Source organism: Condylura cristata, unplaced genomic scaffold, assembly GCF_000260355.1.
Source record: "Condylura cristata isolate star-nosed mole 26May11 unplaced genomic scaffold, ConCri1.0 scaffold00032, whole genome shotgun sequence".
NCBI lineage: Eukaryota > Metazoa > Chordata > Mammalia > Eulipotyphla > Talpidae > Condylura > Condylura cristata.
Window position 1 is genome coordinate 15,232,592 of NW_004567133.1, and position 13,285 is coordinate 15,245,876.

General features: G+C 54.3%; 1 protein-coding gene across 1 annotated transcript in view; it reads left to right on the plus strand.

Moving 5' to 3' along the window:
• Positions 1 to 4,939: 4,939 nt before the first annotated feature.
• Positions 4,940 to 13,285, plus strand: part of TEKT5 (tektin 5) — a 29,534-nt gene continuing 21,188 nt past the window's right edge. The window contains exons 1-3 of the mRNA XM_004692128.1: positions 4,940 to 5,533; positions 9,336 to 9,419; positions 9,979 to 10,049. Of these exons, the coding sequence (XP_004692185.1) occupies positions 4,958 to 5,533; positions 9,336 to 9,419; positions 9,979 to 10,049 (731 nt within the window). The 5' untranslated portion in view covers positions 4,940 to 4,957. The remainder of the gene's footprint in view (positions 5,534 to 9,335; positions 9,420 to 9,978; positions 10,050 to 13,285) is intronic.

The window sequence follows — 13,285 nt, forward strand, 5'->3', positions numbered from 1 at the left end:
AACTGCCAGGGCATCACCTGTTCTGATTTCTGATGATGAAATCAGCCTCTGATTTCGGGCTCCTTACGCTCTGAAAGCAGAAGACCCAAGTTCAAATCCACATCCAGTGTCGAGGGACTGAAGAACATTGGACTAGTCACCGATGACCCTGCCACAGTTCGTCCCTCTGTAAAAGGGGGGCAGTTAGGCCATTTGTTCCATGAGATTTCTGTTGGGATAAGATAATGTAATTCGTGCAAAGCAAAACATGGAGAGAGAAAATGTGCAACGCATGGGGTGGGTGGTGTGGGTGGCTGAGACATAGGCGGGAATACATAGGCATGTATTCCCTTTAATACATGCACATTAGTGGATGAAACAAGATGAAAGCCTGGGTCAAAATGCTTAACACTAGATGATGAGTCAGCGGGACAGGCGCCTTCAAACACCTGTGTCAGCGTGCAGGCGGGCAGGGTCGCACCCTGGAGGTGTCTGCAGTTCTGCATTCCACCAGTAGATGACGCTCTTCCCCAACATATCGTCAAAATGGTCAGGCAATGTGGGGGAAATAAAGTTTAGAAGTTGAAAATTTTCTACCTCTTCCCTCGAATCCAGCAAAAGTATCTCCTAAAGAGCTAAATAAACGCCAGGCACTTCACATACAATTGAGTGAAAAAAATAAGACTTGGTTCTTTAATGTAGAGAAGCTGATGTGTGCTGCTTAAAGGCATCGGTGTTCTAAACACCAACCTTTGCATTCTGTTCCTGTACCCCACCGCCCCACAACAGGTACACACTTGTGCCCCTCAGGTCTCAGTTTCCTCCTCTGCAAATGGCAATATTTTACAATAGCCTCAGAGGGTTATTGTGGGGAGAAAAAAACAACGTGAGGAAAATAGTGTTTTTAAAGTGCCTGGGACATGTCAGCCTTAGGTAGGTGTTAGCAACCATTAGTTTGTTTCTTAAACAGCTTTGTTGGGTCTCCCTGGCAGTGGAGGGGTTAAGTCTTAGCACTGTCACACTATTATCCATGGTTTCAACCTGAATTCAATCCCCTGCTAGGGAGCTAACCCCACATATGGTGAGGCAGACCTCTCCTGTCTCCCCGCTGCTCCCCTCAGCAGTGTGCTTTGCCTGTTCTGCTCCCCACTCTGTCTCTGCTGAATTCTCTCACCTCGACATCTCTGGCCTGTCCTCCAGTTCTTCTAAGCATAAATAAATAAAAATACATTAAAAAAGAGCTTTGTTCAGGTGTAACTGATAGGCAATAAATAGCAGATATTAAATGTATACAATTGACATGGTTCACTGATGTACACACACCGCCCTACACTCGATAGTCAGCTCGTGTACCATCCTTCCCCCCAAAGAAGGGAAGTGGTCTTTTATAAGCCAGCAAAAAAATCCTGCCAGGACCCAACCCAGCTGGCCCCCGACCTCCGACTGCCAGCCTCCAGAAGTGTGAGGAGCAAACTTAGAACACCTGTATGTAATATATGCTAATTCTTACTCATTCTTTTGAAGGAAGATATATGCATATGTATTAAGGGTGGAAGGCTTCATCAAAAAGCCAGTCTCCCTGTGTGCCCCATCCCCACAGACATCTGCCCCTGTGGGAAGATGACCCCCCAGCAAGCACTGCGCATCGCCTCCCACGCCTGTGGGCAATGTCATGCCACACAGGCTGTTCACAGCCTCGTCACCTTCCCTGCGTTTGAAAGCTTTTCTTACCAGCAAATACAGACTTCACTTCCAAGGCTGCAGCGTATTTCATGAATGGGTGTTCTGTGATCTCTTTAGTCATCCTGCTCCACTTTTTCTCATGGCTCCATTAACCTTGGCAATGAGCACATATCTACGTGCATGTATGTGGGTGGGTTTTGGGGGTCAATGATCACCTGCCAGGACCAGGGCTTGAAGCACCAAAAATGATACCTGCTGAAAGGCAGAGCAGGGGAATCAAGGTTTTATTGGAAGATTCTGTTTTGTGTGTGCATGATCCTGGATGCTAAATGGGAAAGAGCTTCCTTCTGGCTTTTTCTCAGATCTTTCTTCTGTGTGTCCCTATTTTGGTGGTTTTCTAAGAAACGTTTTGGCTGTGAGGAAGGCACAGGACAAAGATCCCTGCCCACCCACAGGGGGCGTCCCAGGAAAGCTTGCTGCTTTGCCTGGTGGGGTGGGGGTGGGGCAGTCACAGCGTTTAGCAGACCCCGCCACTCCTGGGACACCAGCCAGTCTGGCTGTCTTCTGCAGACAAGGGGTCTCCCCTCAAATGGCAGCAGTGGCACTGAGCCTTTGCACTGAGAGATGCCAGCCAGCTCAAAACAGCTGGTCCAGGTAGAATTTGCTGGGCTTGGAACCTCCAAAGTCTGGCACTAAGGTGGAGTGGGGACTGGAAACCAAGGTGGGGTGAGGACTCTGCCATCCTCCAACCCCTCCATCACCACAGAGATGTCAGAAACAGTTAGCTTTCCTTCTGCGTGGATTATAAGAGATGGAAAGAAGTGCAATGGTGAAGGGGGTGGCGGCTGGGGGGATAGAAGGCTGTGATGGGCCAAGTGTGGCGAGGTCCAGAGCTGACCATTTTTCTGACATGCTCAGGTACATCTCCAGGGATCATTGAGTTCCTGGGTTTTCATTTCAATTTTGGTACAATTTACATGCAAAGAATTATGTTTCAATGTGAAAGATAGTGACTCCAGGATGGGACTGAAGTCATTTCCAAGCAAAATCATCACAGCTCGCAGGCGCCACCATAACTTGCAGGTTGACACCCTAGACATTGTCACTGTGAGTGGACACACAGAGCGCAGACCGGAAGGGACACGTATTGGCATTCATCTGCATGCCACGGCTTGGCTCTCCCGTTAGTCTTGACTGGCTGTCTGTACCAGAGACGAGAAGCACCCCGAGAGATGGGATCTGCACCCAAAGAAAGCATCGCTCATTTCCGTCTGTTGGGACCAAGCTTGGATAGGTCAGGGCTGATGCGTAGCGAGGGGTTCGCTGAACCAACTGCACTGTATGAAACTACAGTTATTAGAATAAGGAGTAAACCTAATACATTGTACTCTAACACCACACAATCCTACACAGAATTACCGTAGGAACTAGCATTTCCACCCCAATTATATATTCAAGAGAAATTAAAAACCAAGCCCATGCCAAAGCTTGCCCTTGAATGTTCACAGCAGTAATCTTCATAATTCACAAGAAGGGGAAAAAACCAAATGTCTGTCAGTGGATGGATAAACGAAATATAGCCTGCCCATACCAGGGAGTACTATGCAGCCATGAAAACAATGAAGCATGACACAGGCTCTGTCTGCACTTGGCTTAAGGCTGGGATAGAACCTGAGAAACATGTCATCAGGGATCTCGTTGTGGTTGGGTGTCACAGAGTGTAAGTTACACAGATTATAACTACTGGCTGGGGGGGGGCTGCTATACTCTGGCGCGAGTGTCGGGACTACAGGTCAGTAGGTCTTGTGACTGTGCTTGCTATAGGATGAACTTTGAGAGCTCCATCATCTTGCCCTTGATTAAGAACTGCCAAGGAGTCCCCTGACAGTCACACTGAAAGTTCCTTTGCATGCTTTTACGTCTAAAGTTTCAGTGGACTCCTTGAGTCCTTGGAATTGAGTTAGCAGGTTTTACTCTTCCCTTTTTGGTGAACTTTAGTTGGACTGTGCTCAACTATTTTGAATTTGCTTTTCCCATTTAATGGCATCTGAAGTGCTATTACTTTTTAAAGTGATAGATCCATCCAAAAATCGACCCACGCATACATCAACTCCTCCAGCCCACCCCCCATTTTTTCATTCAACAAACCCAAACCTACTTGGTTCCAGGCACTACTGAGTGTTATGGCCGTAAAGATACGCAAAATCAGACAAGGTCCTGGCCTCCATGTCAGGGCCTCCATGTCAGGGCCTCCCCGCTCTGAATGTACTCCAACAGCCTTGTCATGGAGTGTGTGGGGCTGCAGACAGGGAAGCGCACACGGGCCCTTCCCGGGATGGAAATGTTCCCGTCTTACCACAGTGGCCACTGTCTGCCTGCGTATGCATAGACTATCTCTGGAAAAATATAGAAATCTGGCCACAGTAGTTCTATCTGTATTTAATCTAGGGAAACTGGAAGGTTCTGGGGGGTGATGAGAACATTTTAAGTTCTTGTGTGCCTTTGCTATTGCTCACAGCGGCGCCTCATCGTGAACGCTTAGTATTGAGCAAACACCCTGATTCTGTTCGGCCCGTTTCTTGGTGACGGGGCTGGCTGAAGGTTACAGTCTTCTCTTCCCCATTTTAAAAGCCCAAGTTCTCCTCTTCCATACTTGGAGAGTTTGTGGCCAGTCCTGCCAGTGAGGAAAGTGGAGAAGTTTCTTAGTGGGATAAAAATACTGGTACAGAGGAAAGAATTGAATATTTAATCTGGGACCAGAACACTCTCATTCTGGGTGTGCACACATTCATTCGGTGGTGGTCTGGATGCTGGGTCCCCACGGGGAGCGAACTAGATCAAGGGGTGCTCATGGCCTCTGCCCCCACCATCATGAAGGCGAGATTCATTGAGGTGTCATTTACAAATAACGAAGACCCACGGTTCTAGCCGGGAGTTCTGTGGGTTTTGCCCACCTCTTGTAACCCCAACCACTATGGAGAAAGAAAGCAAGTCTATGGCTGTCCCCAAGTTCTCTCTTGCTCCTTGGCAACCAATCCCCCACGCCCCACTCCCACCAGCAGCCCCTGGAGCCGCTGTCACTTAAGTCAACACTCCTGAGATGTATTCATGTCGTTCCTGGGGGAGAAACGCCTTGGGGAGAGCCCCGCCAGGAAGTCCTGCTCCCCAGGCTTTATGATGCCAGTGCGGAGTCATAGAGGCCCAGCCAGGGCCCAGGAGAAGTGCCTTCCCCTCCCTCCAGGCCTCACCCCCTGGGGCAAAGTTTGCCAAAGCTCAGTGGAGCTGATGGGGGAGGATGGAGTTTCTGGGAACCACTCAGACCGCCAGCTACTGTGCCCCCAAGAAAACCTGTGACTTGGCCCAGCTGCACCCCGCGCCGCGGGGCCCGGTGGTCCAGGAATGCTGTCAGCTCTACCACCTGCCCGGACACCGCCAGCTCAGCTGCTGGAGGCCCAGCCTCTTCTACAGGATCTCGGACGCCCAGGCCTGCCCGGACACGGCGGCCACGTGCCGCAGCGCGCTCAGGCCGCCCCCCATCCTGCCGGCCCTCCGCTCGGCGCTCTTCTGTCGCTACAGCCCCCGCGACTGGGAGCGGTCCAGCCAGCTGCAGATCTGCGGGGCCGAGGCCTCCCGGAAGTGGTGCAGCCGGCTGACCGGCGACTCCATGCGGCTCATGCAGGAGAAGGAGCAGCTGACGCGCCAGATGCAGGAGGGCACCACCCGGAACCTGGGCCAGCGGCTGTCCGACATCGGCTTCTGGAAGTCGGAGCTGAACTACGAGCTGGAGCGGCTGACCAGCGAGGGCCACAACCTGGAGACCGTCAAGCGGCGGCTGGAGTGCGCGGCCGAGGAGGTGAACTGTCCCTTGCAGGTGAGCGCGGGGTGCGCGCGGGGTGCGCGCGGGGTGCCCGGAGCTCCGCTTCCCTGAGGTCAGGTTCAGGGCGACGGGCGTTGCAGCCGGTGTCAGCTGCGTTGCCCACGATGCCGTGTGTTTGAGGTAAAAAAAAATAGCATCGCGGTCCATTCGGGATAATTCCAGTGGAATCACCAGGCTGGGAACGGAGTGAGGCTTCCTTTCTCCTTGGCTTTGCGGGCATTGTGGGGGTTTGCTCAGACAGGACACGTGGTGTGCGTGTGCACACGTGTGCAGGGCTGCGTGTGTGGCCACTCTATAATTCACGTGTACTCATTGGTGGTGTCTCCCCTCCCCCACCCCCCACCCCCAGAATGTGGGCACCGGCTAAGCAGGGCTTTGCCTGCCTGGTCACCGTGTTCAAGGCACAGTGGGCAGGGTGGGACAGGATGGGGCGGGATGTCTGTGTGGCCCGCACAAGCTGAGACCACATGTGGCTTCCTGTCCACGGTGCTGGATGCCACAGGCTCGGTCGCCCAGGAATTTGTGTTTCTGTCATCAGGCAGCGTTAGAGGAAGCAGAGCAGGCCACAGAGGAGGCCGGAGGCCCCAGGCGCCCGTCCCTGGGCCAGGGGGTTTCACATTCCACGTTGCGGCTGGGACTTTCGGAAAGCACTTTGCTGTTCTCACCTGAGGCAGGAGGTGGGGCAGGGCAGAGGCGGCTGGCGCTGACGTCCCCTTTCATCCGGGCATTGCAGTTTTCCTGAGGGTCCATCGTGTGAGTCCATGTCTAGCCCTTTGCCAGAACTCACCGGAGCGCCCTGGCCATGAGGAGCTGCAAGCGCCCACTGGTCCCCATGGCTGTGTCTGGGGTAGAACCAGCCTTCTCTGGCGAGGCAGCAGGGAGCTGGTGGCGCCCCACACGGTGAGGCCACATGGTGAGGCCACACGGCGAGGCCACACGGCGAGGCTACATGGTGAGGCCACACGGCGAGGCCACACGGCGAGGCCACACGGCGAGGCCCGGCTCTCCGGAGCAGGTGTGGACCTGGACCCTGATGTTGCGGCCACGCCTGCTCCAGCCGGAGCTGGGCCTCGTCAGACCAGGCCGCCTCCAGGTGCCCAGAGACTTAGCCCCGCTGTGACCACTGTGGAGGGGGTGCCCTGCACCCCAAGGAACCCCCCCGAGAGAACGTGGACAGAACTGCTTCTCAGGCGCCCGTGGCAGCATCCAAGCTATTGGCTGTCTCGGCCGCTGCCTTCGCCTCCCCGGCCTGTCGGGAAACCCTGCTCGCCTGTTCACACGTGGCCCCGACATTCCCAGGGGCTGGGAGCGGGGGACTTCCGTCCTGCCCCTCTGTCCATCCCCAGGGCTGCGCCTCAGACTCCGGAGCCCAGAGTGTGCACACGTACGGTCTTTTCTATCACCCCCCACCTCATCCTAGAAGGTCCCAAATTCTCCCTCTGCGCCGCTAAGTTCCTTTTCGGTCTTCAAGATCTGTTGGTGTGGAGAAGAGGCTCGCGGTGTCCCGGAGCCCAGGCGGTCCCCCGGCCCCCGACTGCTTTTGTGAATAAAGCTTTGAATAAAACTTTGTTGGAACACGATTGTGCCCACGATTGTGGCTGCCTTGCTCTGCTGCGGTGACGTAGTTCATCCTGGCCGCCGCGGCTGTCTGGCCTCGAAGGGGCAAAGACTGACTCACCTGGCCCTTTACAGAAGAAAACCTTTACAAAACGGTTCGGTGACCCCTGTGGGCGGCATCTCTACCACCAACCTGTCTCGTGAAAGAAAGACTTGCACACACTGGTTGTTGGAGCTCGGAAAGTATATCACTGTACTCAGCCAGGGACTCAATGACGAATATATTAATCCCACCGCCCCTCCTGTCAGGGATCACCATTCTCATGGCTGTATCCAAATCCTGCCCCCTGCCAATTCCCCTTCGGTGCTGTCTCGTGCCCTCGGAGTCTCAGTCTCTCCTTCCACAGGAACGTCCTCCCCTTAGGGGAAGAAAGGTCCTCCACCGGTGGACTTCCCCTGCATTTCGGCCTCGGCTCCCACCACTTGGGAACGTGGCAGAGACTTGCAGCGCCCAGTGTCCCTGTGACCTCTGTCCATTTTCTCTTTGGGGAATTCTGTGAGCACACCTAGGACACTCCTAGAACCAGGGGGACTTTGGAGGAGGGGCTTTGGTTCCTCCATCTGTGAGCCCCCCGAGCCATTTCTGTGTCTGCCTGACGCACCCTCCCACAGCCTCCTCTGTCTGTGCTGACGCACCTTCCCACCGCTGCTCATGATCTGGGCACCCCTTAAATTGGGTCACAGGACACAAGAACTGGATAACCCTGTGACTCTGAGAGGATCATTCCTCTCCTCCCTCTGATCTTCAACCTCTTCACCTATGAAATGGGGGTAGGTGGGACAGAATCACTCCTTTTAGGCCCCCCCCCCCTTAAAGCTGTAGAAACTCTCCAAGCCTATACTGAACTCTAGTAACTAAAGCAGATATCGGCAGGGCTGCATGAGTAATGGGAGCCTCCTTTTGCTAGGAAACCTTGAAGCCAGCCAGTCTCTGACTACTCACCTGGGCAAGTCCCAGGTGACAACAGGTTAGGAAGTGTGCTAACAAAATGCACCTGGGTGATTCCAGGACCCCCGAGCGCAGGGGCCTTCAACTGAGTTTGCCACACACATCCTATTTCTGGATGTGCTGACTATTCATCGTGATTCTAGAATTTCTCTGCATAAGGGGTTGGTTGGGGTAGGGATCTTTATATAAGATGAGCTTAAGAACAAGATCACAGGCGCGGGTACAGAATGCGTGTCGAGCTGTGCTTCTTACTCGGATTGCATAATAAAAATCAGCTGTGGCAAACTAGTCTGAAGATTATTCTAAGTGAAGCCATATCTAAATATAAACCTTCTACAGTATAATCTACTTTGACTATATGAGACTATTCTTAAGATTCTAATACTGTATTATATAATAAAAATAATAGACAAATGTCCCAAGGAGTATTTCATTTGCACTTTATAGTAAAAGGAAGAAAACAGCGATGGTCCGTCGTCACGATTATTGCCGCCAGCTCCCCTCTAATGAATGGGCAAGGGAGGGGTGGTGGCGAGGGGGTCCCACAGTGACTGGTGTGGGCCAGGAGGTCAGAAGTCTCTCTGCTTCTTCCCAGCCCTCCCTTGTGCCGTGGGGCTTGCTGCCACCTAGTGGTGTTTCTCTGTGCCAGCATGGGGGGGGCACGCGCTCCCCTGGGGATCCTCTGGGTTCAGCCTTTTACTGCCAAGTCCTGCCACTGACCCCCCGCAGTTTTGCCACCGGGAGAAGGCTGGGCCAGAGATTGTGGACGCAAGAGGACCTGTCCTCCATTCCGCCAACCACTGTCACCCTCCCATCCCCCCTGTGTCCACCCAGCCTGTGGCGACTTGAGGGTGGACTGCACTGAAGTGTCAGTGGGGTTGGCCCTGCTATTATAGGTTGGAGAGGCTTGGGCAGCTCGTGGAGGCGATTGGAGGGGATATTAGTGTTACCTCCATTCATTCGTGGTGGCAACAGCCACCAGAAATCTAAACACGGCCTATTCTGAGGACACGCCTTTATCCGTTATCTACCCGGGACCCTGAATGCCTTGGTGGTAGCTTCCCACAGCACCCTCTGCGGGGGAGGGGGAGGGAGAAGCCCACCCAAAGGCACAGTGGTGAGCCCCCACCCCCACCCCAAGCAGCCAGGCTTGCTGCAGACCTCGAGTCAGCCCCACCCAGGGCTACGCGTAGAGGCAGGGGGACACAGCCCTTCTCGCTGTCCCGCCAGGTGGCCCTGGAGTGTCTGTACCAACGAGAGAAGAGGATCGGGATTGATTTGGTCCATGACAACGTAGAGAAAAACCTTATCCAGGTAAAGCACGGCCTGGTCTGCGGAAGGAGGGAAGCTTCTGGCCAGGGTCTCTGAGAAGTGCTACTCCAGGCAAAGTTAGGGCTCAGACCACGTTGTGGGGGGATCTGAGCTGCAGTTTAGAAGCAGGAGGAGGAGCCAGGGTCATATGACCCGTCCGTCTCTTTATCTCCATCACCACCCCCACCATCAACACCCCAATAATAAGGCACTACTAATAAAAGTTAATTACTATTGAGCACCTACTCTCTGCCACACACACTGTCATGTCATATACATTATTTAACGCAATGATGACATAATCGACGAGTGTTGGACTAACTTTTAACCAGGAAGTGCTCAAAACGAGAGGAAGTAGGGCCAGGGGCGAGGAAGCTCCACAGCCACCCTTACTCTGGGGGCTGAGGCAGGAGAGGGGCTGTCCAGACAGCTGAGCGCGTGGGTGCAGGGCGGACAGGGAGAGGCGAGGGGCGGGGGCCTGGCCTGGGAGACACAGGACGCCGTGGCGGTGGGTGTGTGGGTTTCTGAGCCACGCTCCTCTTTCTGACATTTCTCATTGCAGGAAGTAGATTTGCTCAAATGTTGCCAAGAACAGATGAAGAAACTAGCTCAAAGAATTGATATTCAAATGCGGTAAGGGCTGCTTTCTTTCCCTCTCCTTGGAGTTCCTTTGGGGGCCCTCCAGGTTTCTGGGAGCAAGTCAGATGGGCCCCATGGGCACAGAAGGTCCTTGGATCAGGTGGGCTGCTGCGTGTTTAGCTCCCAGCTTTCCTGGAAGGGAAAAACAAATTCTGGCAAAGTAGCTTTTGCCAATTTCTGTGGTGTAAATGCCGCCACTGGTGATGTCAGGCTACCAGGTGATGTTTCTGAGACGGGCACAACTGACCCCATGAGCCGGTGCCTCACGGGTGGGTCTCGCGGTCAGTGAGGGCCTGGACGAAGGACACTGGCCTTGGGCGAGTTCGGAACCCTGAGAGTGAGCAGCACGGCTTTTGGCGTTTGGCAATCCGGTGAGGCCCGCAGACGCCGGCAACCTGAGTCTTCAAAAGGGACAGGGTTCTGTTCTTGGAAGCTTATGTGATTGGCGCCGTGACAAGTCAGTTCCCCGCTAATTAAGGAGACCTGGGTTTTAGAGGGCTTGGAGCCTGTGGGGGGGCCGTGGCAGCTTCCCGCTGTGAGCGGGCTTGCTCCGGCTCTCGCTAGCCTGCTGCTTGGTGGGTTCCCTTCACTTATCAAAAGAGCACAAGCCTGGCCACCCCGCCAGGACTACCCCTTCCTACCTCGGGGTGCTTGTGGGTGGCCTAGAGTGTTCCCTAAGGAGCCATGCAGCTTGCAAATAGGTTCTGGGAAGAGGTGGGTGCCCTCACCACTGTACCCTGGCAAGAGCAGTTACCGGCTCCCCTCGACACACAGCAGCCTCTTGACTGCAGCTGAGCAAAACTGGGGGATAGGAGGGAACCATTGGGGTGAAGCGCAGCTGGGACCGAGTGGCGAAGCTGTTGCAGGTCAAAGCATGGGGCCGGGGCAGCGAGCCCAGGGAGATCTGGGGGTCAGGGTGCGGCAGGAGGTGCAGAGACAGCAGCGGCTGAGAGACAAGATGTTGGGAGTGGGGTGCGCTCAGGCTCTGTGCACCCCGTTCCGATCCTGATAGCTCCACTCCCCCGGACAATGTGTGGTTTGTCTGATATTGGTCTGTAAGGTAACACGCCTTCAAAGCACCTTACATGCTTCTGTTTCACCAGGAATGTTCTAGGAACGGGGGCTCAGGAGCAGGGCGCATCTGCACTTGATGGGGCTCTCTTTTTACGACCACTGAATTTTGGCCAGGGAGGATGGTTTTCCATTTGTGGTCCTGCCAGGGCTGTGACACAACTCGGTGCTGGAGGTTCATGAGGGCTGACGTTTGGGGATGGATGGTTTGGGTGGGAGCGTGTGCAGAAACCCGGGCTTGGAAGTGAGGGGGGGGAGTTAACACTGTGGCGGGGGGGGGGGGGTGGGGGGGGGGGGGGAGCTGCCAGATCCCTGGCGATGAGGAGGTGCCAGAGACAGACACAGGACTGTCTCTGGACATTAGAGGGAGAGAGACGGGCCAGGGGCCAGGTGTCAGAGACTCCGTGGTGGCGGAGGGGAGGGCCACAGCCCTGGAGGGCAGGCGTGGCGGAGGGGGGAGGGGCGGTGCTGGGGCAGGCAGCTAACGATGGAAACTGAGGCAGAGGCTGGAGAGGAGAATGGGAACCAGCGTGGGGTGGGGGGGTTCCCTTTGCCAGGACAGAAGCTGGGGTATCCTGAAAGGGTTGATTGGCCTTGAACAGTGGCCCTTTTTTGTCAGAAGATGCCTGACACCTTTGAGGGAGCAGCCCGTATGGCTGGTGCACCCCCAAAACCCAGAATCTCACTAGCCAAGCAGAACTTAGGGTCTCCTCCCCACTCCACCCCCAGGGGTGCTCTACCCCAACCTCACAGGCCCGCACTGGGGCTGTGGACTGCAGTTTTCTGGATGAGCCAGAGGCCTGCATCCTGGCAGGGTCACATCCTCAGCACACCTGATGCCCAGTGGAGCAGAAAAGGCTGTGCTGGCTGGGCAGGTGCCAAGCTCAGGCTTTTCCTGGCAGCTGACAGCGGTGGGACTTGATGCTGGCCAGGGCCAGGGGCGAGGGAGGGGCAGCCCCTCGCTCCCTGGGCCTTAGCCAGGGCCAGTGTCTGGACCGGCTGAGCAGGGACCCAGAGGCCCGAAGGTCCCCCCAGTGCCTCGCGTGTTTCTTTTCTGCATCCTGGTCTTTCATCACATTGCAGTTCATTAGGCTGGACGGGGCCCCATTCTCCACAGCTCTGCCAATTCAGAAGGCCTGAGGGTTCCTAAGAACGGTTCCTCCTGCCCCAGCATGACCCCAGGTACCATGGTGGGCAGGGGGCCCAACCAGCAGCTTTCTTGCCTTGCTGTGGCATGTCTGAAGCCCCCACCCATATTCTCGTCCTTCCTAGCTCCTAGTGGCCACAGCGGGAAAGAGAAGAGGCAAAATGATACACAGGGATAGATGGGAGAGGGCCAAAGACCTCAGGACGGAGAGAAACCGAGACAGAAGGTAGGGTCTCCCTGGGGCCCAGGGGCCAAGTCTCAGCACTGCCACCACTGTGGCCTGAGTTCGAAACCCGGCCAGGGAGTGACCCACAGGGCGCAGCAGACCTCTCCTGTCTCCCTGCTGCTCCCTTCAGCAGTGTATTTCAGTCCATCTGCCAGTTCTGCTCCCCACTCTGTCTAGGGAACCCTCTTACCTTCTGCACCTCCGACCTGCACCCCAGTGCTTGCATGCATAAATAAAAATAAATCTTTTAAAAAGAGAGAGAGAGAGCAACAGAGACAGACACAGAGAGACAGAGACAGGCAGAGAGACAGGAAGGGGCAGAACGAGAAGGGAGAGTCAAGCGTGGGGTACATATCAGTTGCCCTAAGAGTCTGGACATCGACTTCCTTGTCAAGTTTATTCCCTATTTCCTCTCCTCTTTCAAGTCCTCTAAACATGTCAAGGCTGAAATGGTTATATGTTGAATGCTGACTAATCTTTACCAACCAAGGAGGGAAACAGGGCTCAGGCCTAAACGCTTCTAGGGACAACAGATTCTAGCCAGGATTCTGTGGTCACAGTATTTATACTGAGGTGACTTTCTACTCATGAAAGGGTTATAGGTCTTCTTTTAAAGGTAGTGATGTCAACTTCCCTTTTAAAATATACTCATTTATATAAATAACTTTAAAAGTAAATTTTTAAAGCATATGCATTTATATTTTAAAAGTGATCCTTAAAAAGGAATTGCAACTAATATTCCAGAATATGAATGGGATGTTTCATTATTTATCATATATATTTATA